Source organism: Pteropus medius, unplaced genomic scaffold (genome assembly GCF_902729225.1).
Source record: "Pteropus medius unplaced genomic scaffold, Ma_sr-lr_union100, whole genome shotgun sequence".
Lineage (NCBI taxonomy): Eukaryota > Metazoa > Chordata > Mammalia > Chiroptera > Pteropodidae > Pteropus > Pteropus medius.
In genome coordinates this window covers 359,242-381,266 of record NW_024348534.1, presented here as the reverse complement: position 1 = coordinate 381,266, position 22,025 = coordinate 359,242, and the positions used below count along the sequence as shown (strand labels likewise).

The following is a 22,025-nucleotide window of genomic DNA, read 5'->3' as shown; positions in this document are numbered from 1 at the left end:
AGATAGGGTAAAAGAAATTATCCAAACTGAAATGGAAAAAAATAAAAGGAGTGAAAGGCATTGAACAAAGCATCCAAACACTGAGACAATATATCAAATTGTCTAACATATGCATAATTAGAGTTACATAAAAGTAGAGAACAGAAGAAGTATTTGAAAAGATATGGTGGAAAATTTTCACACAAATACACTCTAGATATAGCACAAACTGTGGAAAAGAGAAATTAAGAGAAAGGTTTGAAGGTGGACCAAAATACACACAATGAGAAAATAACAATATTAACAGACTACTTGTCACAACCTATGCAATCCAGAAGACACTGAAAGGGTATCTAAAGATATGAAAGATACCCAGTTGTCAATGGTCAAAAACACATTCCTGGTTTTCCTCCCACCTCTCAAACAGTCCCTTTTTAAATTCCTTGGCAGGATCCTTCTCTTCTATTCAGCAGTACAGTTTAGAATTCCTCATGGTTCAGTTCCAGTCCTTTTCCTATTTTCACTCTATATTCTCTCCATAGGCAATTTCATTCCTGCTCAAGGCTTTAACCTCTATCTACTGGCAGATAACTCCAATGTTATGTCTCATACCTACACCTTTTCTGAGCTGCCTTCTCCATATTTTTACTTTGGTGTTTCACAGGCACTCAAATTCAATACGTCCAAAATGAAATCACAATCTCATTTGACTCGGTCCTCTTCCAACTTTCCCTATCTCAACTACTGCAATCACAATCATCAAGAAGTTTTTCCCTGTCAATAACTCCTGACCCCTCTTATTCAACCAACAACATGCCCATTCAATTATACTTCCTAAATATCCCCAAATCCACCCAGCTACCATTATTCTAGTCCAAACTATAAACTTCTCTTGCTTGAACTGTCTTAACTGCCTAGTCATTGGCCCTCCTGCATCCACTATTGCACCCATTCAATCTCTTCTTCCTTCAGCATCCAGAATAATTCTTTCTAGGATGTCACACCTCTGCCTTTCTTAGACTCTGCTTGAAACCTTTCAACACCTTTGATCTTAGGACTGTGATCAAACTCCTTATACCAAACTCCATATAATGTGGACCTTCCATACTTTGCTAGCTTCATTTTATATCACACTACCCTGCTCTTGCCTTCCTCGAATGGTTAAGGCATCCTGCCAGTTGCTCACAGATGCCATGCTCCCTCCTAGCACAGTGCCTATGCACAAGCTATTATGTTGAAGATCTCTTTGTTAGTTTATGCCTACTAAGTTTTCAGATGTCAGCTCAAGTTTCAGGAACTCATTCCATGTTCTCCCACAAAGTTAAATTTTTGATGTGTGCTTCAAAAGCATTATGCAACTCTTCCCTGTAGCATTTAACATAGACATAATTTTAGATTTCTGTGATTATTTAATACCTGACTAGGCTACAAATTCTATGAGGATCAAAGATTATATGTTTTTGCTCACATTTTAATTTTAATGCTTAGTGCATAGTGAAAGCATAGTAAATTTTTATCGAGTGAAAGAATAATATAGAGAATATAGGCTTAAATATAAGCCATAATGTGTGATGCTTTCAGAAATATTTTGATATTTATTTATAAATTCAAAAGTATAGAGTGAAAACAATCCCTAAAAAAATAAATCTGTAAAATATCTTACCTGGACACAAATTCACTTAATTCTGAATATGAGGTGGGCTCCATTATTATGTTGAGGTCAGTAATAACAGAAGATAAATTCTCCTTATTCTAAAATTAAAAAAATATATATATGTATCAGAGCACGGTAACTTTTAAATAAAATAAAAAGACAAAAATAGCTTAAAAATATGAAAATGAAATGCCACCAAGTAAGAGGAAAATGTAATCATTAGAAGGTACTGAAATATTGGTTATTTGTTAAAGGAATAAAATTAGATCCTCGCCTGCTACCAAAACCCAAAATGAACTTTAAATGAATTACTTTCTTAAAAACTGAAACCATAAAATATTAGGAGGAAATATAGACATTTAAGTTAATAAGTAAGGAAGAAATCTCTAAGCAAACAATAATAGAAAAATAAGCAAATATAATTACATAAAAAAGTCAAAATATCTATATAAAAATGACTATGACTAAAAGAGAAGCAATAAACAGGAAAATTTTTACCATAAATATAACAAGAAGATAGGAAAACTACAAAGAAAAAGACAAAGAACATGAACTAAAAAGTCAAAGAAGTAAAAGACAATTCACATGAAAAACAACATTCGTTCTCACTAGTAATAAAATAAATGTAAATTAAAACAATGAGATTTTTTTTTTTTTCTATAAAATCATTTGGGCAATGTGTAACTTAACACATTCAGTCTCTGTTCCAGCAATTTGACTCCTAAGAATCTATCTTAAAGTAATAAAGACAAAGACTTCTGGCTACTTATTACAAAAAAACCTCCCTCCCCCCAAAAACTCTACATTCAATAATGGGGATTGCTAAATAAACTGTTACATATTTTGAACTGCAAACTCAGGTTTTCTTCTTTAGTAAATTTTCTTCTACTACATATTTGCCTATAATTTCTCTCACATTTTTTCTATTCTTTTTTTTTGGAAAAATCATATATTGACTCTCCATTGTCTATTTCCAGATTTTTTTTCATTTTAATTGCTCTTACAGGTGATTTTTCTCAAGTCTATCCTCCATATTATATTCTACTCCTGGCTACTTCTAATGCAGTTTTCAGCACTATAATCATCATTTTCTTCCTTGCTTCCTTGCTTCCTTCCTTCCTTCCTTTTCCTTCCTACCTTCCTTCCTTCTCTCTCTCCCGTCCTCCCTCTCAGCTCTCTTTTACTCTTACTAAATTTTCTTTATATGCTTTCATTTGAGAGTCAGAACAATTTTTATATAGCATGTTCTTGTATTTCTTGGATTAATTCTTCCAAAGTGCATTTATCTCCATTTTCTTATTAATTCCTTTCATGGTAGTGGTTTTACATAAGTCCTAAAAGATGATGAAAGAACTCTGCACCATCTTTGTGCTTTGAATTTTGTTAATAGGAATAGGTCTAAAAATTTTTGCTATTTCCTAAGAAAGACTGAGTGGATACTCCTCAGCTCTTCCTCATTTGTAGGATTACTATCTGACTTGCTGGAAAAATGAATATTGATGGTTTGTAATCTTCGTTTCGCTTTTTAGCTGCTCGAAGGTACAGTGGGAATTGTTAGGAATAGCTGCAGTTTAAGTAGGCTATCTGTGGGCATATACCACTGTAATCAGAAACACACATTCTAGAGGCACTCTTACAACTCAAATAATAAAAAGACAACCCAATTAAAAACTGAGCAAAGGATCACAACATTTCTCCAAAGATGATATACAAATGGCCAATAAGCATATGAAATGATGCTCAACATCATTAGTCATCATCTGTTAGTTGAATTTGATCCAGTATTTCTACACCTAGATATATACATAAGGAAAGTGAAAACATGTCTATTTAAACACTTGAACATGAATGTTTATAACAATATTACTCATAATAGCCGAAAGGTGAAAACAACTCAAATGTCTATCGACTGATGAATGAATAAACAAATTGTGATATATCCTCACTATGGAATGTTATTCAGCCAAGAAAAGAAAAAGGATAAAGTAACAATACATGCTACAACATGAATGAACCTTGAAAACATTACGCTAGGTGAAAGAAGCCAATTAAAGAGACCACATATTATGATTCCATTTACATGAAATGTCCAGAATAGGCAAATCCATAGAGGTAGAAAAGAGATTAGTTGTTGCTTGGGTCTGGCTGGGAAGAAGGGGGGGCGGGGGATTGAGAGGTAATAAGGAGTATGGGATTTCTTTTTGAGGTGATAATTTCCTATAATTGAAGTGGCGATGGTTGTACAGCTCTGTGAATATACTAAAAACTAATGAATGTATACTTTTTAAATGGTTGAATTATATGATATGTGAACTATATCTCAATAGAGTTTTTACAAAAAAGAAAAAAATCTGAGGCATGTCTTATCTTTTGTTTGAGTATGTGTGGGTGTGTTGATTTTGGCCTTTCATCCATTAGGCTAGGCAAATAATCCTGTCAGCATAGAGTCTATGATTTACTAGCCCCTCTATATCTCTCTCTTTTTTTTTTTTTTTTTTGGTGGAGCTTGATTCTGTCTAGCCACTGGTAAGCTGACTTCAAGATACATGCTATTTACCCATCTCTCTCTTACTTGTCATACTGCTAACCAGGTCAATCTTCCCCGATTAGTAAAGGAGAGAATGGAGCTTAGAAACAAGCTGACCTCAAATCTCCAGCCTGAGTCTCAGCAACACATTCCTTTCTACCACAGTCCATTTAACTTAAGTCCAAAGTTCTTCTTCTCTACGACTTAAGGATTATAGGTAGAGACATTCAGGAAAAGGGTCCTGTTAACTTTGCAAAATTAATATACTCCTCATGAAGCATCCTATATAAGATTTCAGTGTTTTCTTTCATTCACATTCGATTATCATCATTAGGTACATTTCTTTGGAGCCTGTGACAGGATTTTATTCTTTTTTAATTAAAAAATTTCCCTATTTTTGAATAATTTTATTCATTTCATTGGGTTTAAAGAAGAGAAGTTATGAAAAGATACTTAGTCCGTCCCTCTCCCACAAACTTTCAACCATCTTATTTATTACACTGCATGGACTATGAATGCTGACACGTGTCAACTCTGATGTTCTTACAATTCCGCATAAATAGTACAGCACTAACAACACCAGACAGTAAATCTGGGGAATGGAGTTGCATGTTCCAACCACATCTGACAACGAAAGCTGTGCCAACGAGAGTGATCATTCAAATTCTCCGGGTATGTTTCTGTATAAAATTACGGAGCTGACCTAGATAATATATAAAGTCACTTTTGGTTCCAACATTCTGTTAATGTGATTTTAGGTGACTTTTGCTTTTACTATTGTATTATTGTGTTTTATTATAACACCATTCTATAAGTAGGACAGCTTTATTATTTAAATTAAAATTTTTTTGATAGCTAAACATCTCCCTCTGGTGGAAATTTTATTTAAAAAAATGTTTTAGAACACAGAAGGTCACTGTGTCCTCATCAGTTTTTTTTTTCCATCAGTCTTAACTATAAAAATTTGTTCAACATGTAAAATGGTAAAACCATTTTAGAAGGCAATCTAGTACCATCAATCAGAATTTACATGTACATCTCCTTTGACTCAGCAATTCTACTAGAAATATATTTCTAAAGGTATACCTATATGAGTAGGCCTAGAATATGTGAGGGTTTACCACTAGTAAAAATTTCAAAATAATTCTCATTACCCCATTACATCAGAATTCTAAGCAACAAAAATTAAAAATGAGTCCTTTGTTCCTTTATTTTCCAAAAATGCCTGAGTCCCACATGAGTTATCCCTAAAATTTTGCTGATTAGAAAACTGTTTGTGTCTATGGCCTTGCTAACCTGAACAAGCCCAAACCCATCTGATCTTGGAAGCTAAGCAGGGTCGGGCCTGGTTAGTACTTGGATGGGAGACCACCTAGGAAGATCAGGTGCTGTAGGCATAAAAATTAAAAAAAAAAAAAAAATAAGGGATTGTAAGCTGACAAGGTCCTTGCAATCTGTGAGGTCAACTAAGGGTTGACTTGCCTAAAAAATAAAAATAAAAAAATAAAAATTAATAAAGTAAAATAATTAAAATGGTTTGTGATTACAAGATTTTGCTTACCAATCTGGTCCTCAAGAAGAATCACAAAATTGGAAAGAGGTATAGAGAAAGTGAGTGTTCTCAACACAGCCAGGGAAAACTTGCTCTTCCTGTAGCAAGTCAACCAAACAGTTCAAAAACACCTACATAATTTGAAATGTAAAAGACAATTACTATGCTCTGTGTCTTTCCAAGAATATCAACTATTCCTTTCAGGTTTTTTTCCTGCATTCCCTAAAGCATCTGGGACAGAAACTGCTGGTATTCCCCAATTTTGGACTTCATTCTTGCCCCACATTTTCATTAACCACATGGCCATATACAATGAAGACTAAATTTCCAGCCTCCCTTGCTCTAACTTATCAGCCAACAGAATGTAGATGAAAATTATGGGTGTTACAACTTCTAAAAAGTTTTCTCAATAGCAAAGGTGAGCCCTTGTTTGCCCATCCCCATTCCTGATGCCTGAAATGCTAAAGTGATTCACACCATGATTTTAGAAGCCATGTGGTGACAGCGGAGCCTGATGATCATGAATCCACCATACTAGCCCTTGAAAACTTACTCTGCAATTTGCTTAAGCAATAGAGAAATAAACTTGTACCTGCAACCACCTTTTTTCTAAGTTTTCTGTCATGTGCAGCTCAACTAATTCTGATTCATTCATCATGTGAGCTAATGGTATAACTTTAAGCCATTATTAGATTGTCACAAAATTTTCAATTATGCCTTAGTGGTATGGGATCAGAATATTAGCTTAAAATACTATTGATATGGAGGGAAGGGCTGGGCTGGTGCTACCACTGCCTGGTAGGAGGCAGGAAACATGGCCACTGCAGTAGGGGGAGCAGGGCCTGTATGGCAGGATCCACATGGCTGTGGTCTTGTCTGTGCTGCCTCAAAGCAGCCACCCAGGACCAGCAAACTAGACCACTGTGAGAGCTGCAGGGGCCCATTGTCAGTTCACCCTGGGAATGCCTCTGACCAGGGAATAGCCATTCTTCAGAAGCACATCATATTATAAAAATGTCCCTAAACTGTGACCTCATCTTTGATCTGACTCCTGATGGAATCAAACTGCTTGATGCTTTCCTTCAGGGGTTTAAGGTGACCAAAGTATGCGACTTAAAATAAAGTTAAAATATACAGTCTATTTTATCTCTCAGGCCATAGCTCTACTAATGAGCACAATGATAAATATTTGTGCATCTTAGAATGTCCAGCTCCACTGAGTAGCTCATTCACCTCAACTTTAGAGGACGATCTCTTTTTTCAGTTGGACTTGTAGACCAACCTCTCAAGAGCAAGCCTAATTTTGCCCATAATATAACTTCTCCCCAGATAACCCATGGAATAACTATGGGAAAAGATGAACACCTATAACAGAAAAAAACTGCAGGACTCCAAAGCTACTTAGGATATGGCCTGTAGTCCTGGCCTATTAACGGAGGCCAGGATGCATTTGATGTATCACCACTCTGAGTTTAGGATCACACTGGCCACAAAGAAAGAAAATGTAGTTGGTCCTTCTATAATGCAACCTTCTGCAATGGGGCACATCTAGGGGTTCTTGGGCCACACGATGGAGAAGCCTGGGGTCTTGGCATGTGCTGTCTATCCCAAACGAGACCATTCCATTTGGGTCCATGACCTGTTTTAGTCTTCAGCAGATGATCTTTGAGGTCAGGCAGAACAATGATATCACTTTGGTAACCCTGAGTGATTCCAAAGCCTGGTGCCAGCCTGCGAACAGTATAACTCCCCTAGGGCCACTCATCACCTAAGCTCCTGTGTTGTATTCTGTTCAATCAGCTTTGGCAATACCACACTGTGGATGTTCTTGGTCACCCTGGCAGTGTTGAAAGGGGACAGTTTGAGGTAAGAGCAAGCTGGGAGCTCTGTCATCAGATGAGGGGCCTAGAAAACTCGTAGCTCATTCTCAGCCTGCCAGGATTTGTTATGACAATCAAGACCATGGACTGCAAAGAGTTCTTGAGAAGCAAAATCTTCTAGCCCAGTAATTGGACCCAGGCACTCTTGACTAGTTGGGGGTGTCTGTCTGATACCTAAAGAGGCAGGGTCCTGGTTACTTGACATCAACTCCTGTCCTATATAAAAAGGGACTATGGAGCTGTTTTTGTGGCTGAGGACAAGGATGTGGAATCTTGGCACATGACCATGAATGCAAGCAAGTACCTTGTCCATAGGACTCGGTGTGATGACCAGTCTACACCCACTTAAGTTATCTTTTAAGCTAAGGCCAAAAGCAGCCTGCTTGCCCTTCCTTGATCCTTTCCTCTACATATACTCCTTGTTGGCCCAGCTGGCAAAACTCACTACTTGAAAGTGCTTTCTGCTATCAAAGCATAAGCCTCGCCCCTGTCAATTCTCAAAATTATGCCTGGATACCACTCTTCTCAGAGCCAGCCTTTCAAAGTGTCTGAGACTTGTTCTTCTGCTTTACCCTGGTCAGGTGTTGCATGTTACCATTCTGTCTGATTCCTGATTTTATGTGAAAAGCTTAGCCAAAAGTATCTTCCTCCTATGTTGTATCTCAGCAGTTCAGAACTTTCTGGCATAACCATGAACCACCTTGGAGTCTAATCCTCCAGCCCTGAGCAGTCTTCAGATGGCTGTGGTCCCAGATGACCATTACTTCATGAGAGGCCCTAAGCAAGAACATCCAACTGAGAGGATCCCAAATTCCCGACCCACAAAAAAAACAGATGAGATAAAAAATGTTTTCATTGTTGTTGTTTAAGCCACTAAATTTTGGAAAAATCTGTTAAGCAGCAATAGATAATGGATAATACATGGCTGGTATATCAGCTAACTAGTGAGGGCTTCCGGGACTGTTTCCATGATCTCAGGGATTACACTGGGAGCCCAGGAGCTTTTGGCTACTTGTGGCTCCAATAAAGCACCTATGCCCTTGACAACAACCCTACCATATGCAGTTGCTGGGTTACTATAATTATACCTTAAAAACTTTTGAAATGATACCACTTTGCAAAAATGTGCTACAAGGGGACCCTGGTTTATAAACTCTTCCTTAGCTCAGCCACTACTGGAGGCTGGGGGTGGGTAGGAATTTTTTATTTCACAGCAAAAGAATCTGTTATCACAACATACTCCTTAATTTACCTGGATTTCCAGAATCTGAAATTCAAGTTGAAATGTAATCATGTGGCAATTTCCTGATAATCTGTGACTCTGTAGAACTTTCTTTATATCTGTAATACAGAAAAATAAATATTTTGTTTCCAAATAATAATTTTCTTCAAATATCTGTTATTTAATTTTGTGTGAATACCTATACTATTCATATGGGCATATGCAGGAAGTAAACGTTAGTATTTGCATTGAAAGTATCTAGAATAATGTGCACCAAATTGATTACCTTTGTAAAATAGGATTAAATCAACTTATATTGTCTATTTCTCAAATATATCAAAGATTAAGAAATAGAAATATGTTAGTACCACCCTAGACAAGTTTGAATCATGATAACTGATAGATGTTTTTCATTTTTTCAACATTACCTGGTTCTAGTTAAAGATGTTAAATTGAATATATGTGTTTATGTGCTCTCTCTTAGAACTTTATTAAAATGATAGCAAAAGTATTTTTTGAAGTATAACCTGAATACACTTAAATGCATAAAATGACCTATTCTTAAGTATACAGCTCAATATTTTTTTACATATGTATTTTCTATGTAACTACCACTGAGATCAAGATACAGAAATTATAAAGTACCCCATGAAGTTGCCTCATGCTCTTTCGCAGGCTATACGCTACTCCCCTCCCCAAGAGATAACCACCATTCTGACTTTATCACCACATAGTTTGACTAATAAAGGTATTCTGAGGAGAGCACAATTCTACAAGGATAGGTAGGAGAAAGATGAGAGTAACATAATTTTAGAAGCTGAAAATCAGATGGACGAACTAGGTATCACATGGAAAAGTAGAACTGAAAACTGAAACCAAGCCAGCAATGGGGAAAGCTCGGATTCAAGACCATTTACATAGCAGAATACCAGAAAGGCATTCTGAATCAGCAGTACCAAGTATCAACAGATGGGGGTGAACTTGGGGCTCAAAATAAGAAGACTGAGACATTTGCACTGTAAAAGTCTTATACATGGCCTAACTTCACTCTCCATCCTCTCTGTATTCCATCTCTTCCTTTTAAGTACCTAAAGTGTCTAAATTCCATCATTCATTTCTATATGAAATTCAAACTTCTACTGAGGTGAGCTGCCCACTCTCCCTCTTCTGCTGTCTTGAAGGTCATTTTGATGGAAATCAGGAAGCGTTTCCGAAAGTGATTTCTTCTTTAGGGAATGCTAACTTTAGTCAAAAGTTCCTGATATCCAATGGCACAGCTGAATTAGCTTCCTCTTTTCTGTTAGAGCATCACAGATCTTTGGCAATAAAACTTAGTTATTGAGACCCAAAACCCTCCTCAGTCAAATAGTCCAGCTGCTGAAACATTTAATTTTGCCACAGGCCATATTAATTAGGATTACAGCACTGCAGATGAAGCAGCTCTCATGTCAGTGGTGGGTAACTCCTAAGAATTACAAAATTAATGGTATTGTTGTTTTTACAATCCCTTATTGCTGTCACTTGACTAAAGTTATGAGAGACGGTCTTCTTTAGTATCTACCTCAGGCAGCTTTTAAGAGCATTATGTACACAGTGATATTCAAAAGACACCCTACAAAACAAATGTACCACGACCACACATTCAAATACCCTGCAGAATTTTAATTCAACCATATCCCAATCAATTTCCCATGCTTAACAGGGTAAGCTTCAACAACACTTCTAGATTAAAATGAACACTTACTCTTTTCCGCCACTTCAGTGCTCATTAGGTTCTCTGTCTTCTTGGAGTAATTTCTTATATTGATACCAGTAAGCGTACTTAGAAATAGAAGTTCTGATTCTAAATGTCCAAGATTACTTCTCAGATCTTTTAAAGATTCCCATCCTTCAGAATCTGATTGGTATATTTCTTGAAATGATTTTCTAAAAAGCAAATATTAGAAATAATTACTCCAATGAATCCACCTAATATCTACAAATTTCTTCAAACAATTCCCATTTTGTCCTCCTTACTCTCTTCCCATTCAAACCAATTCAAAACCAATATGCCTTACTAACACTGCAACCTTTACTCACAACATAAAACCAACTTAACCAAATCATACTACCATATTTCTACATCTTGGAAACAACTGTAAAATAAATTATAACAGGAGTACTCTGTGAAATTAAAGTGTCCATTTAGGAATGTTTAAAATGTTCCAACCTAAATGTCTGATATCCTAAGACATCTCAAATTATTTTAAAAGATGTTATGAAATTAAAAACAAAATAAATTAGTTAGCTGCAACTTCCAAAACAAGTATCATATAGAGCATTTTATATTAAAAAAGAAATTCTCAGGAAATCTAAGAATACAGGGGGTAAAAATTCCAAAGGAATAAGAAATAGCATAATCTCCCCAAACAACACTACAATCAGATATTCTTCTTTGAAAACGTGTAACTCTACTTTCCTTGAAAAAGAATAAAATTTCAGCTAATAATTGCATTGAATGGTATTTTAGTTTTTGTCATACTTTATTGCCTTAATACTCTCTGCCATATCCTATACTGTTGACTTCAGCCATCTTAAAACATGCCTTCCTTGGATTCTGGGGCATGATTATCCTGATTCTCATTTCACATCTTGGGTTCTCCACTGTCCTTGCTTCTTACCTGCAACCTTAGAGGAAAACCCAAACACTCTTGCCTTTGCTATCCTAAATATGCACTTTCCCATTCCAGAGAAATATTTGATTATTAATCTTAGCTCCTCTATGCCAGTAAATCCTAAAGCACACCTCTAACCATATATCACTTCTTCCTGCAAAGTAGATTTAGCTTGATAACCCATTAAATGTTCTTTTCCCCTCAAATTAGCTTTTCCTCTAAATTCCCCTACTTATACTAATGGTAAAAGTTGTTCCTTTATAGCTCCTTTATAGTTCCTTTATAGTTCCTCCATATCTTTGGAGTCACCCTTGGCTCCATTACTCCCTTCATATCTGGATCTACTGCCATACTTTCTACTCTTTCACATAGCAATCCCTATTTTTCTATTCCTAATTCCTCTACATTAGCCTATGCTCTTATGTCCTTATACCATGTCTCTAAGAAATAACCTAACTCTGTATTCTTCACACTGGAAATCCAAAACTTGTACAAAATTTGTAGTTAACTTTTTAAAATTGTGTTTTAGTACTAATTTGAAATACTAATATAAGTATATTCTGAGAGAATACCATGTGTTATTTTGTATGTGCCACCACTGATTGATGAAAACCATTACTTTAAACATAGAAAGATAATGAAAAAAAGAGAGAGGCAATCTTCATTTATAAATGACAAGTTCCTGTCAAGTGAATACTAAATAATGTCACAGCAAACTATAATTGAAATGTCAAGGTATTTCCAATAGAGCAAAGTGATAAGAGAACTAAATCATCACATTAAAAGATAAATACGTGAAACTCAAAAAAAGAATCTGTGGCTGGGAAAGGGGAGAATGTGGAGTTATTGTTTAATGGGTAAAGAGTTTCACTTTGGAGCAATGAAAAAGTTCTAGAGAAGGATAGTGGTGATAGCTGCATCACAATGTGAAAATACTTAATGCCACTAGACTGTACACTTAAAAACGGTTAAAATGGTAAATTTTATGTTACATATATTTTACCACAAAAAAAGACAAACTGCATATTTTCATTTATAACAGTGATTTACTTTGAGCAAAATATCATTGACCCATTTCAATGAATAATATTAGTTTGAATAATTTTGGATTATGAATTTTATTGGTTATGAAGTTTTATTTATAAATTTGTCTTGTTAGCATACATTTTTTTGGTCAAAAGTAGAGGTTCTCAAGAATTTGTCTCTTTTAAATGAAATCTACATGAGACTTGAATTTAAAAGTCAATAAGCTAGTATTATGGAAAGATAATGGAGTAGGAAGCACCAAGAATCTGTCTTCCCATCTGGAAAAAAATTGCACTGACAGAATCTGTCTGATATAAACTTTTTGGAACTCTAGAATCTGCTGAAGGCTTGCAACTTCCAAGAGAAAACTTGGACATAAATTATGATCAATTTTGGCTCGTAGTACAGTAGTAGCTACCTATCCCCAACTCCAACTACACAGCAAGCAGCTGTGCATATGTTCCTGAAGCAACTTGCACAGAGCTTAGAGGAGCCAGGGGAAAAAAAGGACTCGGACACCAGCAACACGGTGGACTGAAAGACATCCCCAGATCTCTCCCCTTGAAACAACAATAAGCTGAACATCTAAAACTCAAACATAGGCATAAGAGCTACCATAGGTCAGAACCCCAATGTTGGGTGATAGACTGGGAGAAAAAAAGAAAGCTGCCTCTCACAGCAGGAGCTCCCTATAGGAGGAGGGGTAGGGGAGAATGTGCGGCGACTTTCCTAAACAGCACTACCTGGGAGAGCTGTAAGCTCCACGCAGCCAGTGGCAGTGCCCAGGAATCAGGGCAGAAACCAGAGAAGCGGGGAAGGCAGGAAAGCAGGGATGGCAGAGAAAAAACAGTTCATTTTAACCAGCTGCATTTGCAAAACTGAAGCTGAGCTGCAGCCCGCATCCCCCAATCCAGAGGGTCCCTCCTCCCATATCCTCTGAGACCGAACACTGCAAAGCCCCAGGGGAATCTGAACAAACACTACCGATACTGTCGCTAACACTGACAGGGACTGAGACCAAGAGTAGCAAGTGTGATTGAAAAACTATGAGGAAAAAAAAGGCGTTATTAAGACATTATACAAAGCAGAGATCCAAGAAGCTCACATGCCACCTACTGGAAACCAAAACAAAAATGCCTTCTTTGTAACAGGCTAAAGAGAGACCTTTATACAATAAATCATCTTTCTGGAAAAAAAAAGCGGAATACACTTCCATTAATGCCTAGGTGGAGAAATAGTCCATTAAACACCATGAACAACCAAGGAGACGAGGCAGTTCAGAAAGAAAGAGAACAATCTCCAGAAAATGAGCTTACAGATATAGAAATATGCAACTTAAATGACAGAGAATTCAGAATGGTACTTCTGAAAAAACTCAATGAAATCCAAAACAATTCATATCAACAATTTCAGAAATTGAAAAAACAATTACATAAGTAAACTGAGTTCTTTACAAGAAGATTGAAACCTCAAAAAGAACCAAAAAGACCTTCTGGAGATAAAGAACACACTGCAAGAGATGAAAAATGAAATAGCAAGCTTGGGAAATAGAGTCAACAAAATGGAGGAAAGGATCTGTGGTATCAAAGACAGAAATCTAGGAAAAAATCAGAAGGAAGAAGAGAGAAACCAAAGAATGAAAAATAATGTAAGAGAAATACAAGAACTAGCTGATACAATCAGGAGAAAAACATGAGAATAATGGGTATTTTCGAAGGGGAGGAGGAGCAGAGATTAGAAAGCATTTTCAGACAAATAGTAGACGAGAATTTCTCAAATCTAAGGAATGAGCTGGAGCTTGGAATTCAAGGAGTCAACAGAACACCCAATTATCTCAACCTAAAAAGGCCTTCTCCAAGATACATTGTATTAAAATTAACGAATATCTACAACAAAGACAGAATTCTCAGGACAGCCAGGGAAAAGAAGACGGTAACCTATAAAGGAAAATTCATTAGATTATCATCTATTCACAGCACAAATCTTACAAGCCAGGAAGTAGAGGAATCAAGTATTCAAACGATTAAATGAAAGGAACGAACAGCCGAAAATAATCTATCCAGCTAAGCTTCTTTTAAGATGTGAAAAAGAAATAAAGACCTTTCCAGACATACAAAAATTGAGGGAATTCTCCTCTACGAGGCCTGCATTACAGGAAATACTGAAAGGGGTCAGCTAACCTAAAACAAAATGACAAAAAAAAAAAAAAAAATACATATTTAGGAATAAGGCGACTAGCAGGAGAGTAGTGCAACTGTTATAAAGAAGAAGATATTAAAATCTTAATAAACAAGAAAAGATTTGTTATAGCAAGTCAATAATGAACGTTCAGCATACATAGGGACGAACTGAAACAATAACAGAAAAGGGGAGGAGTCAAAGATCCAAATTCGCAAAGGGAAGTGGAGATAAGACACACATGTAAGTAAATGGACAACTATATATATATAACTATCCTTTATATATTTGTAATGGTAACCACACAACAAAGATTCAGAACTGAAGTATAGAAAATAAAAGGACAAGAGAGAAATCCAACCAAAATAAAAAAAATAGGCACACATACAAGGAAGCAATGGAAACACCCACCTACCAGAAAGCAAAAGATAAAATAGCTATAAGACCTCACATTTCAATAATCACCCTAAATGTAAATGGAGTGAACTCACCAATAAAAAGGCATAGAGTTGCAGAATGGATCAAAAAACAAAACTCAACCATATGCTGCCTCCAGGACATCTCAGCTCCAAAGACAAATATAGACTCAAACTAAAAGGGTGGAAAATGATATTTCAAGCAAATGGCATTCAGAGAAAAGTGGGAGTAGCGGTATTAATATTGGACAACACAGACTTTGAAATCAAAAAGGTAAAGAAAGATACTGAGGGACACTTCATAATGATAAAGGGAATCATGTACCAAGAAGACATAACACTTATTAATATCTATGCTCCCAATCAGGTAGCCCCAAAATATATAAGGCAATTACTAACAGAACTAAAGGGAAAAACAGATCAAAACATTATCATAATAGAGGAACTAAATACTCCACTGTTGGATATAGACAGATCATCCAAACAGAAAATCAATAAGGAAATGACATCCTTAAATGACACATGGGATCAACTGGACATAATTAACATTTATAGAGCCTTTCATACCCAAACAGCTGCTTTCACGTTCTTCTCTAGTCCACATGGAACATTCTCAAGGATGGACTACATACACAGAGATAGCTTCAACAAAAGTAAGAGGGATGAAATCATACCAACCATACTCTCTGATCTTAATGCTTTGAAATTAGAAAACAGCAAAAAGAAAGCAGGAAGAACCACAAATACATGGAGATTAAACAACATACTACTGAAGAATAACTGGATCAGAGAAGAAATAAAAAGAGAGATCAAGAGACACATAGAAACGAATGATAATGATAGTACAACACTTCAAAACTTTTGCGATTCGGCAAAAGTGGTCATAAGAGGAAAGTTCATATCATCACAGACCTATGTCCAAAAACAAGAATGAACCCAAATAAACAACCTAATGCTTCATCTTAAACTAGGAAAGGAAGAAAAAAATGAAGCCTAAAATCAGCAGAAGGAAAGAAATAATCAAAAGTAGAGCAGAATTAAATGAAATTGAAAACAAACAAACAAAAACAATAGAAAAAGTAAATGAAACAAAGAGCTAGTTCTTTGATGAAGTTAATAAAACTAACAAACCGATCTATGGTCACGCCACCCTGAATGCGCCCGATCTCATCTGATCTCAGAAGTTAATCAAGGTCGGACCTGGTTAGTACTTGGATGGGAGACCACCTAGGAATAACAGGAGCTGTATGCGTTAAAAAAATAATAATAATAAATAAAAATTGACAACCTCTGGCTAGACTCTCTAAAGAAAAAAGAGAAAGGACACAAAAAAACAAAAGCAGGGATGAAAGACAAGAAATTATGACAGATCCCGCAGAAATACAAAGGATCATACAATAACACTATTTGAAAAAGTATATAACACCAAATTTAATAACCTAGAAGAAATGGGCTAGTCTTTAGAAAAATACAACCTTCCTAGACTGAATAAAAACAAACTGTAAAATCTAAATAGACTGGTCAGCAGTATGGAAATTGAAACGATCATCAAAACCTACGAAAAAGTAAAAGTCCAGGACCAGATGGCTTCACCAGTAAATTCTACAACATTCTAAGAAGATTTAATACCTGTTCTCCTTAACTCTTCCAAAAAATCAAAGAGGAGGCAATAAGAAGATTTAATACCTGTTCTCCTTAACTCTTCCAAAAAATCAAAGAGGAGGCAATACTTCCTAACTTATTTTATGAGACCATTATTACTCTGAAACCAAAACCTGATAAAAATAACACAAAAAAAGAAAAGTACAGACCAATCTCTCTCATGAACACAGATGCAAACTCCTAAATAAGATACTAGTGAACAGCAACATATTAAATACAGCAACATATTAAAAAGGTTATACACCATGATCAAGTGGGCTTCATCTCAAGGGCACAGGGATGGTTCAACATACACAAATCGATTAATGTGATAAACAAATTAAAATATAAGAATCATATGATCATATTGATACATGCAGAAAAGGTATCCATTTATGATCAAAACACTTAAAATCAGTATAGAAGAAAAGTATCTTAACATGATAAAGGCCATATATGACAAATTCTCAGCTAACATTATATTGAATGGTGAAAAAAATAAAAATCTTCTAGGATCAGGAACAAGGCAAGGCTGTCCACTATCACACTGTTATTCAAGATAACACTGGACGTCCTAGCCAGTGCAATCAGGTAAGATAAAGATACAAAAGACATCCAAATAGGAAATGAAGAAGTCAAACTGTCACTTTGCGGATGACGTGCTTCCCTATATAGAAAACTCTAAAGATTTCACAAGAACACTACTAGAAACAATAAGCAAATACAGTAAAGTTTCTGAATACAAAAAGCAATGTTCAAAAATCCATTGCATTCCTATATTCTAATAATGAAGTGTCAGAAAAAGAAGTGGAAAAAATAATCTCACAATTGCAACAAAAACAATAAAATAACTAGGAATAAATCTAACGAAACATGTGAGGGATCTATATATTGAAAACTATAAGACCCTATTAAAAGAAATCAAAGAAGATACAAAGAAATGGAAAGATATTCCATGGATTGGAAGAATCAACATCGTTAAAATGACCATATTACCTAAAGCATTATACAGATTTAATGTAATCCCCATAGAAATTTCATCAGCATTTTTTAAAGAAATAGAACAAAAAATCATCAGATTTGCATGGAAGTACAAAAAACCCTGAATTGCCAAAGTCATCCTGAGGAAAAAGAACAAGGATGGAGGCATCACTCTACCTGACTTCAAATTAAACTACAAAGCAACAATAAACAAAACGACATGGAATTGGCAGAAAAACAGACACACGGACCAGTAGAACAGAATCAAGAGTCCATAAGTAAACCCATGTTTATATGGGCAAATAATTTTTGATAAAAAAGCAAAAAAACATACAGTTCAAGAAAGGAAAGCCTCTTCAATAAATGGTGTTGGGAAAACTGGAAAGTCACCTGCAAAAAAGAATGAAACTAGACTTGTCTATCACCACACACCAAAATTAACTCAGAATGAATTAAGGACGTAAATATAAGACTTGAAACAATAAAATGCATAGAAGAAAACATAGGAACTAAACTCAAGGATCTTGGACTTAAAGAGGATTTTATGATTTGACCTCAAAGGCAAGAGAAGTAAAAGCTAAAATAAATGAATGAGACTACATCAAACTAAAAAGATTCTGCTCAGCAAAAGAAATCGTCAGCAAGGTACAGAGTCAACCATCTGAATGGGAAAATATATTTGCGAGCAACGCCTCCGATAAGGGCCTAATATCCAAAATATACAAAGAACTCATACAACTCAATAACAACAACGAAAAAAACAAATGATCCAATCAAACAATGGGCAGAGGACATGAACAGACAAATGGCCAACAAATATATGAATAGGTGCTCATCACCACTAGCTATTAGGGAAATGCAAATCAAAACCACAATGAGATATCATCTTACATCTGTTAGAATAGCTATAATCAACAGGACAAGTAGTAACAAATGTTAGAGAGTATGCAGAGAAAAAGGAACCCTCATACACTGCTGGTGGGACTGCAAATTGGTACAGCCACCATGGAAAACAGTATGGAGGTTCCTCAAAAAACTAAGAATTGATCTACCATATGATCCAGCAATCCCTCTACTGGGTTTTTACCCCAAAGACTTGAAAACTTATATTTGAAAAGACATTTTCACACCAATGTTCATAGCAGCATTATTCACGGTGGCCAGGACATGGAAATAACTTAAGTATCCTACAATAGATGATTGGCTAAAGAAGCTGTGGTACACATATACAATGGAATATTATTCAGTCATAAAAGGAGATGACATACTGTCATTTGCAACAACATGGATGGACCTTGAGATAATCATGCAAAGTGAAATAAGCCAGACAGAAAAAGCTGAAAATCACATGATATCACTTATATGTGGAATATAAACCTAAAAGCAACAAATAAGCAGGACAAACAAACAGAGACTCATGGACAATAGACTAGTAGTTACCAGAAGGTAGAGGGGAAGGGAGAGGAGGGAGGTAGATGTGCAAAAGGGGTCAAATATGTGGTGACAGAAAGAAATCTAACTATGAGAGGTGAACACACAATCTAAATATACATATGCCTTACTGTTAAAATGTACAGCTGAAACTTATCAGCTTTTGTTAACCAATGTCACCATAAAAAAAATTATTTTAAAAAAGAAAACTAAAAAACAGTTTATGCAAATTTATTCTTTATTCTCAGGCTCTTTGCAATCACAATTGAACTTTTAAATTGAGCAATAATTTTATTTAATAAAGAATGTACTTCTAAAAAAAAAAAAGAAAAAGAAAGGACTCACTCTCCCAAATATAGAGTATCTGTGCTCCAGTGGCTGATTGTCGCTTCTGATCACAGAGGTGCAGTCAACAAGACAGGCAGCCATTGTTGTTGCACCTCCCACAGTGTTGCAAGCCCCTCCCTCTAGCTGAAGGGACTTCTATATTTGAAAAGTCATAGCTCTTTTTCCCATCATCATTTTTGGCTTTTCCCCTTCCAAAAGCCAGATAGTAAAGATAAGGACATTCCCAATCAATTGACTATATGGAGAAAGTACAAAAGTTACTGTGCATGTGCAAGGAAAATTTTGAATAAAAACATATGAAGTCACAAGAAGACATTAAGTTTGCACCTCAGGCTGACCCTTGGAACTCAAGACAGCCTACAACAATCAAGAAAAACAAAATACACAAAACAACAACAAAAAACAGCAAACCCTGGGGAAGGTGGGAGAATCTGATTTCCAGAGTTATGACATTATTAAAATGTACAATTTCAACAAAAATATTACAAAGCATAAAAAAAAAAAAAACAGGAAAGTATGGCCCATTCAAAGGATAAAATAATTCAACAGAATTTGTCCCGGAAAAGGACTTATTGGAAAATATATTAATGATTTTAAAACAAGAGTATTAAAGATGCTCAAAAATAAAGTAAGCTGTGGAGAAAATAAAGAAAATGATGTGTGAACAAAATGGAAACATCAATAAAAAGATAATAAGCCCAAAAAGAAAAAAAAGAAATTCTGGAGCTCAAAAGTACAATAAGTAAAATGAAAATTTCACTGGAAGGATTCAAAGGCAGATTTGGGCAAATAGAAGAAATTTGTGAACTCAAAGAAAAGACAAAGAAAATTATCAAAGCTAAGGAGAGAACAAAAAAAAGGAAGAAAAATGAACAGAGCCTAAGGATCTGTGGGATACCATCAAAAAGACCAACAGGTACAGTGAGAGATCCAGAAGAAGAGAGAAAGGGAAAAAGAATATCTGAAATAATGCTGAAAGCTCCCCCAAATTGGTGAAATACATGAATATAAATATATAAGAAGCTTAACAAACTCCACGTAAGATGAACTTAGAGACTCACACCGAGACATAGTCAAAATCAAAAGCCAAGGAAAAAGAGAGATCCTAAAAGATGTAAGAGAAGCGAATCATCACACGCAAGGCATCATTAATAAGGTATGAGCAGATTTCTCATCAGAAATTTTGAAGGCCAGAAGACAGTGGGCTGCTATTTGCCAAAAGAAACATGCTAAAAGAAAAAACTGTCTGCCAACAATCCTATATCTGGCAAAACTGTTTTTCAAAAGTAACGAGGAAATTAAGGCATTTCCAAATAAACAAAAACTAAGGGACTTTGCCACTAGACATACCCTGAAAGAAATGCTCAAGGGAGTCTTGTAAGGTAAAATACAATTACACTAGACAATAACTTGAAGCCACATAGAGAAATAAAGATCTCAATAAGGCTAATACATGAACATTTTAAAAATCTAGTATATTATAACATTGGTTTGTAAAATGCATTTTTTGTTTTCTCCATGATTAAGAGATCAACATTTCAAAAATTAGCCTAAAGCTACTATTATTGTACCTTTTGTTTATAATTCCAAAGCTTATTTTCTACAAAACTTAAGATACAAATGCATTTAAAAGAATTATTAGTTTAAGTGGGAAGAGGGACACACAATGTATAAAGATGTAATTTTGTGACATCAAGAACCAAAAAGCAAGGAGACAGAGCTACAAACAGGTAGTTTTTATATGTCATTGAAGTTAGGATGGCAAAATTCAAATTACAGTATTATAACATTAGGATGTCAAATGGAATCCCTCTGGTAACCACAAATAAAATAGCCATAGAATATACACAAAAGAAAATGAGAAGGGATTTTAACATTTCACTAAAAAAAAATCGACTACCCAATATGAGACAGAAATTCAGGAATGAGGAATAAAAAGACTTAGGGCATATAAAAAACAAACAGCAATGCAACAGAAGTCTCTCCTTATCAATACTTAAATGTAAGCAGATTAAACTCTCCAAACAACAGGCAGAGGTTGGCGGAATGGATAACGCATGATCCAACCATATGCTGTCTTATAAAAGAATCACTGTAGATCCAAAGACACAGATAGAAAGTGAAAAAAAAAAAATAGAAAAAGATATCCTATGCAAAAAGTAACGGAAAGAGAGCAGAGGTAGATGTACTAATATCAGACAAAATAAACTTTAGATCAGAAAAGTTCACAAGAGATAAAAAGGGCATTATATTAATGAAAGTTTCAACACAAGAATATATAAAAAATTCTAAACATTTAAGTATCTAATGATGGACTAGTAAAATATATGAAGTAAAAACTGACAGAATTAAAGGAACAGTTCTACAATAACAGATGGAGTTGCAGTTCAAGATGGTGAAATAAGAGCCTGAATTCACCTCCTTCCACTAACACACCAAATCTCTACTTTCATATGGAACAATTTCTTCTGAAAGAAACCCAAAATCTAGCTGAGCAACTCCTATACATTGGACAAATGATTTAAACACACACACA

The 22,025-nt window shown here is 35.3% G+C and overlaps 1 protein-coding gene and 2 pseudogenes across 10 annotated transcripts in view; 2 read left to right on the top strand and 1 right to left on the bottom strand.

The window, feature by feature from the left end:
- Window positions 1-1,595: 1,595 nt before the first annotated feature.
- LOC120616781 (centromere protein P-like) overlaps window positions 1,596-22,025 on the bottom strand; it is a 27,696-nt gene continuing 7,266 nt past the window's right edge. For all 10 annotated transcript variants that reach the window (XR_005656679.1, XR_005656683.1, XR_005656681.1 and 7 more), the window contains 3 exons: window positions 10,559-10,740; window positions 8,845-8,933; window positions 1,596-1,731 (listed from right to left, as the gene is read on the bottom strand). Coding sequence is in view for 1 of the 10 variants with exons in the window: in XM_039880374.1 (XP_039736308.1) it covers window positions 1,639-1,731; window positions 8,845-8,933; window positions 10,559-10,740 (364 nt within the window). In the remaining 9 variants the exon portion in view is untranslated. The remainder of the gene's footprint in view (window positions 1,732-8,844; window positions 8,934-10,558; window positions 10,741-22,025) is intronic.
- LOC120616792 (uncharacterized) lies at window positions 5,439-5,557 on the top strand (annotated as a pseudogene).
- Window positions 16,222-16,340, top strand: LOC120616793 (uncharacterized; annotated as a pseudogene).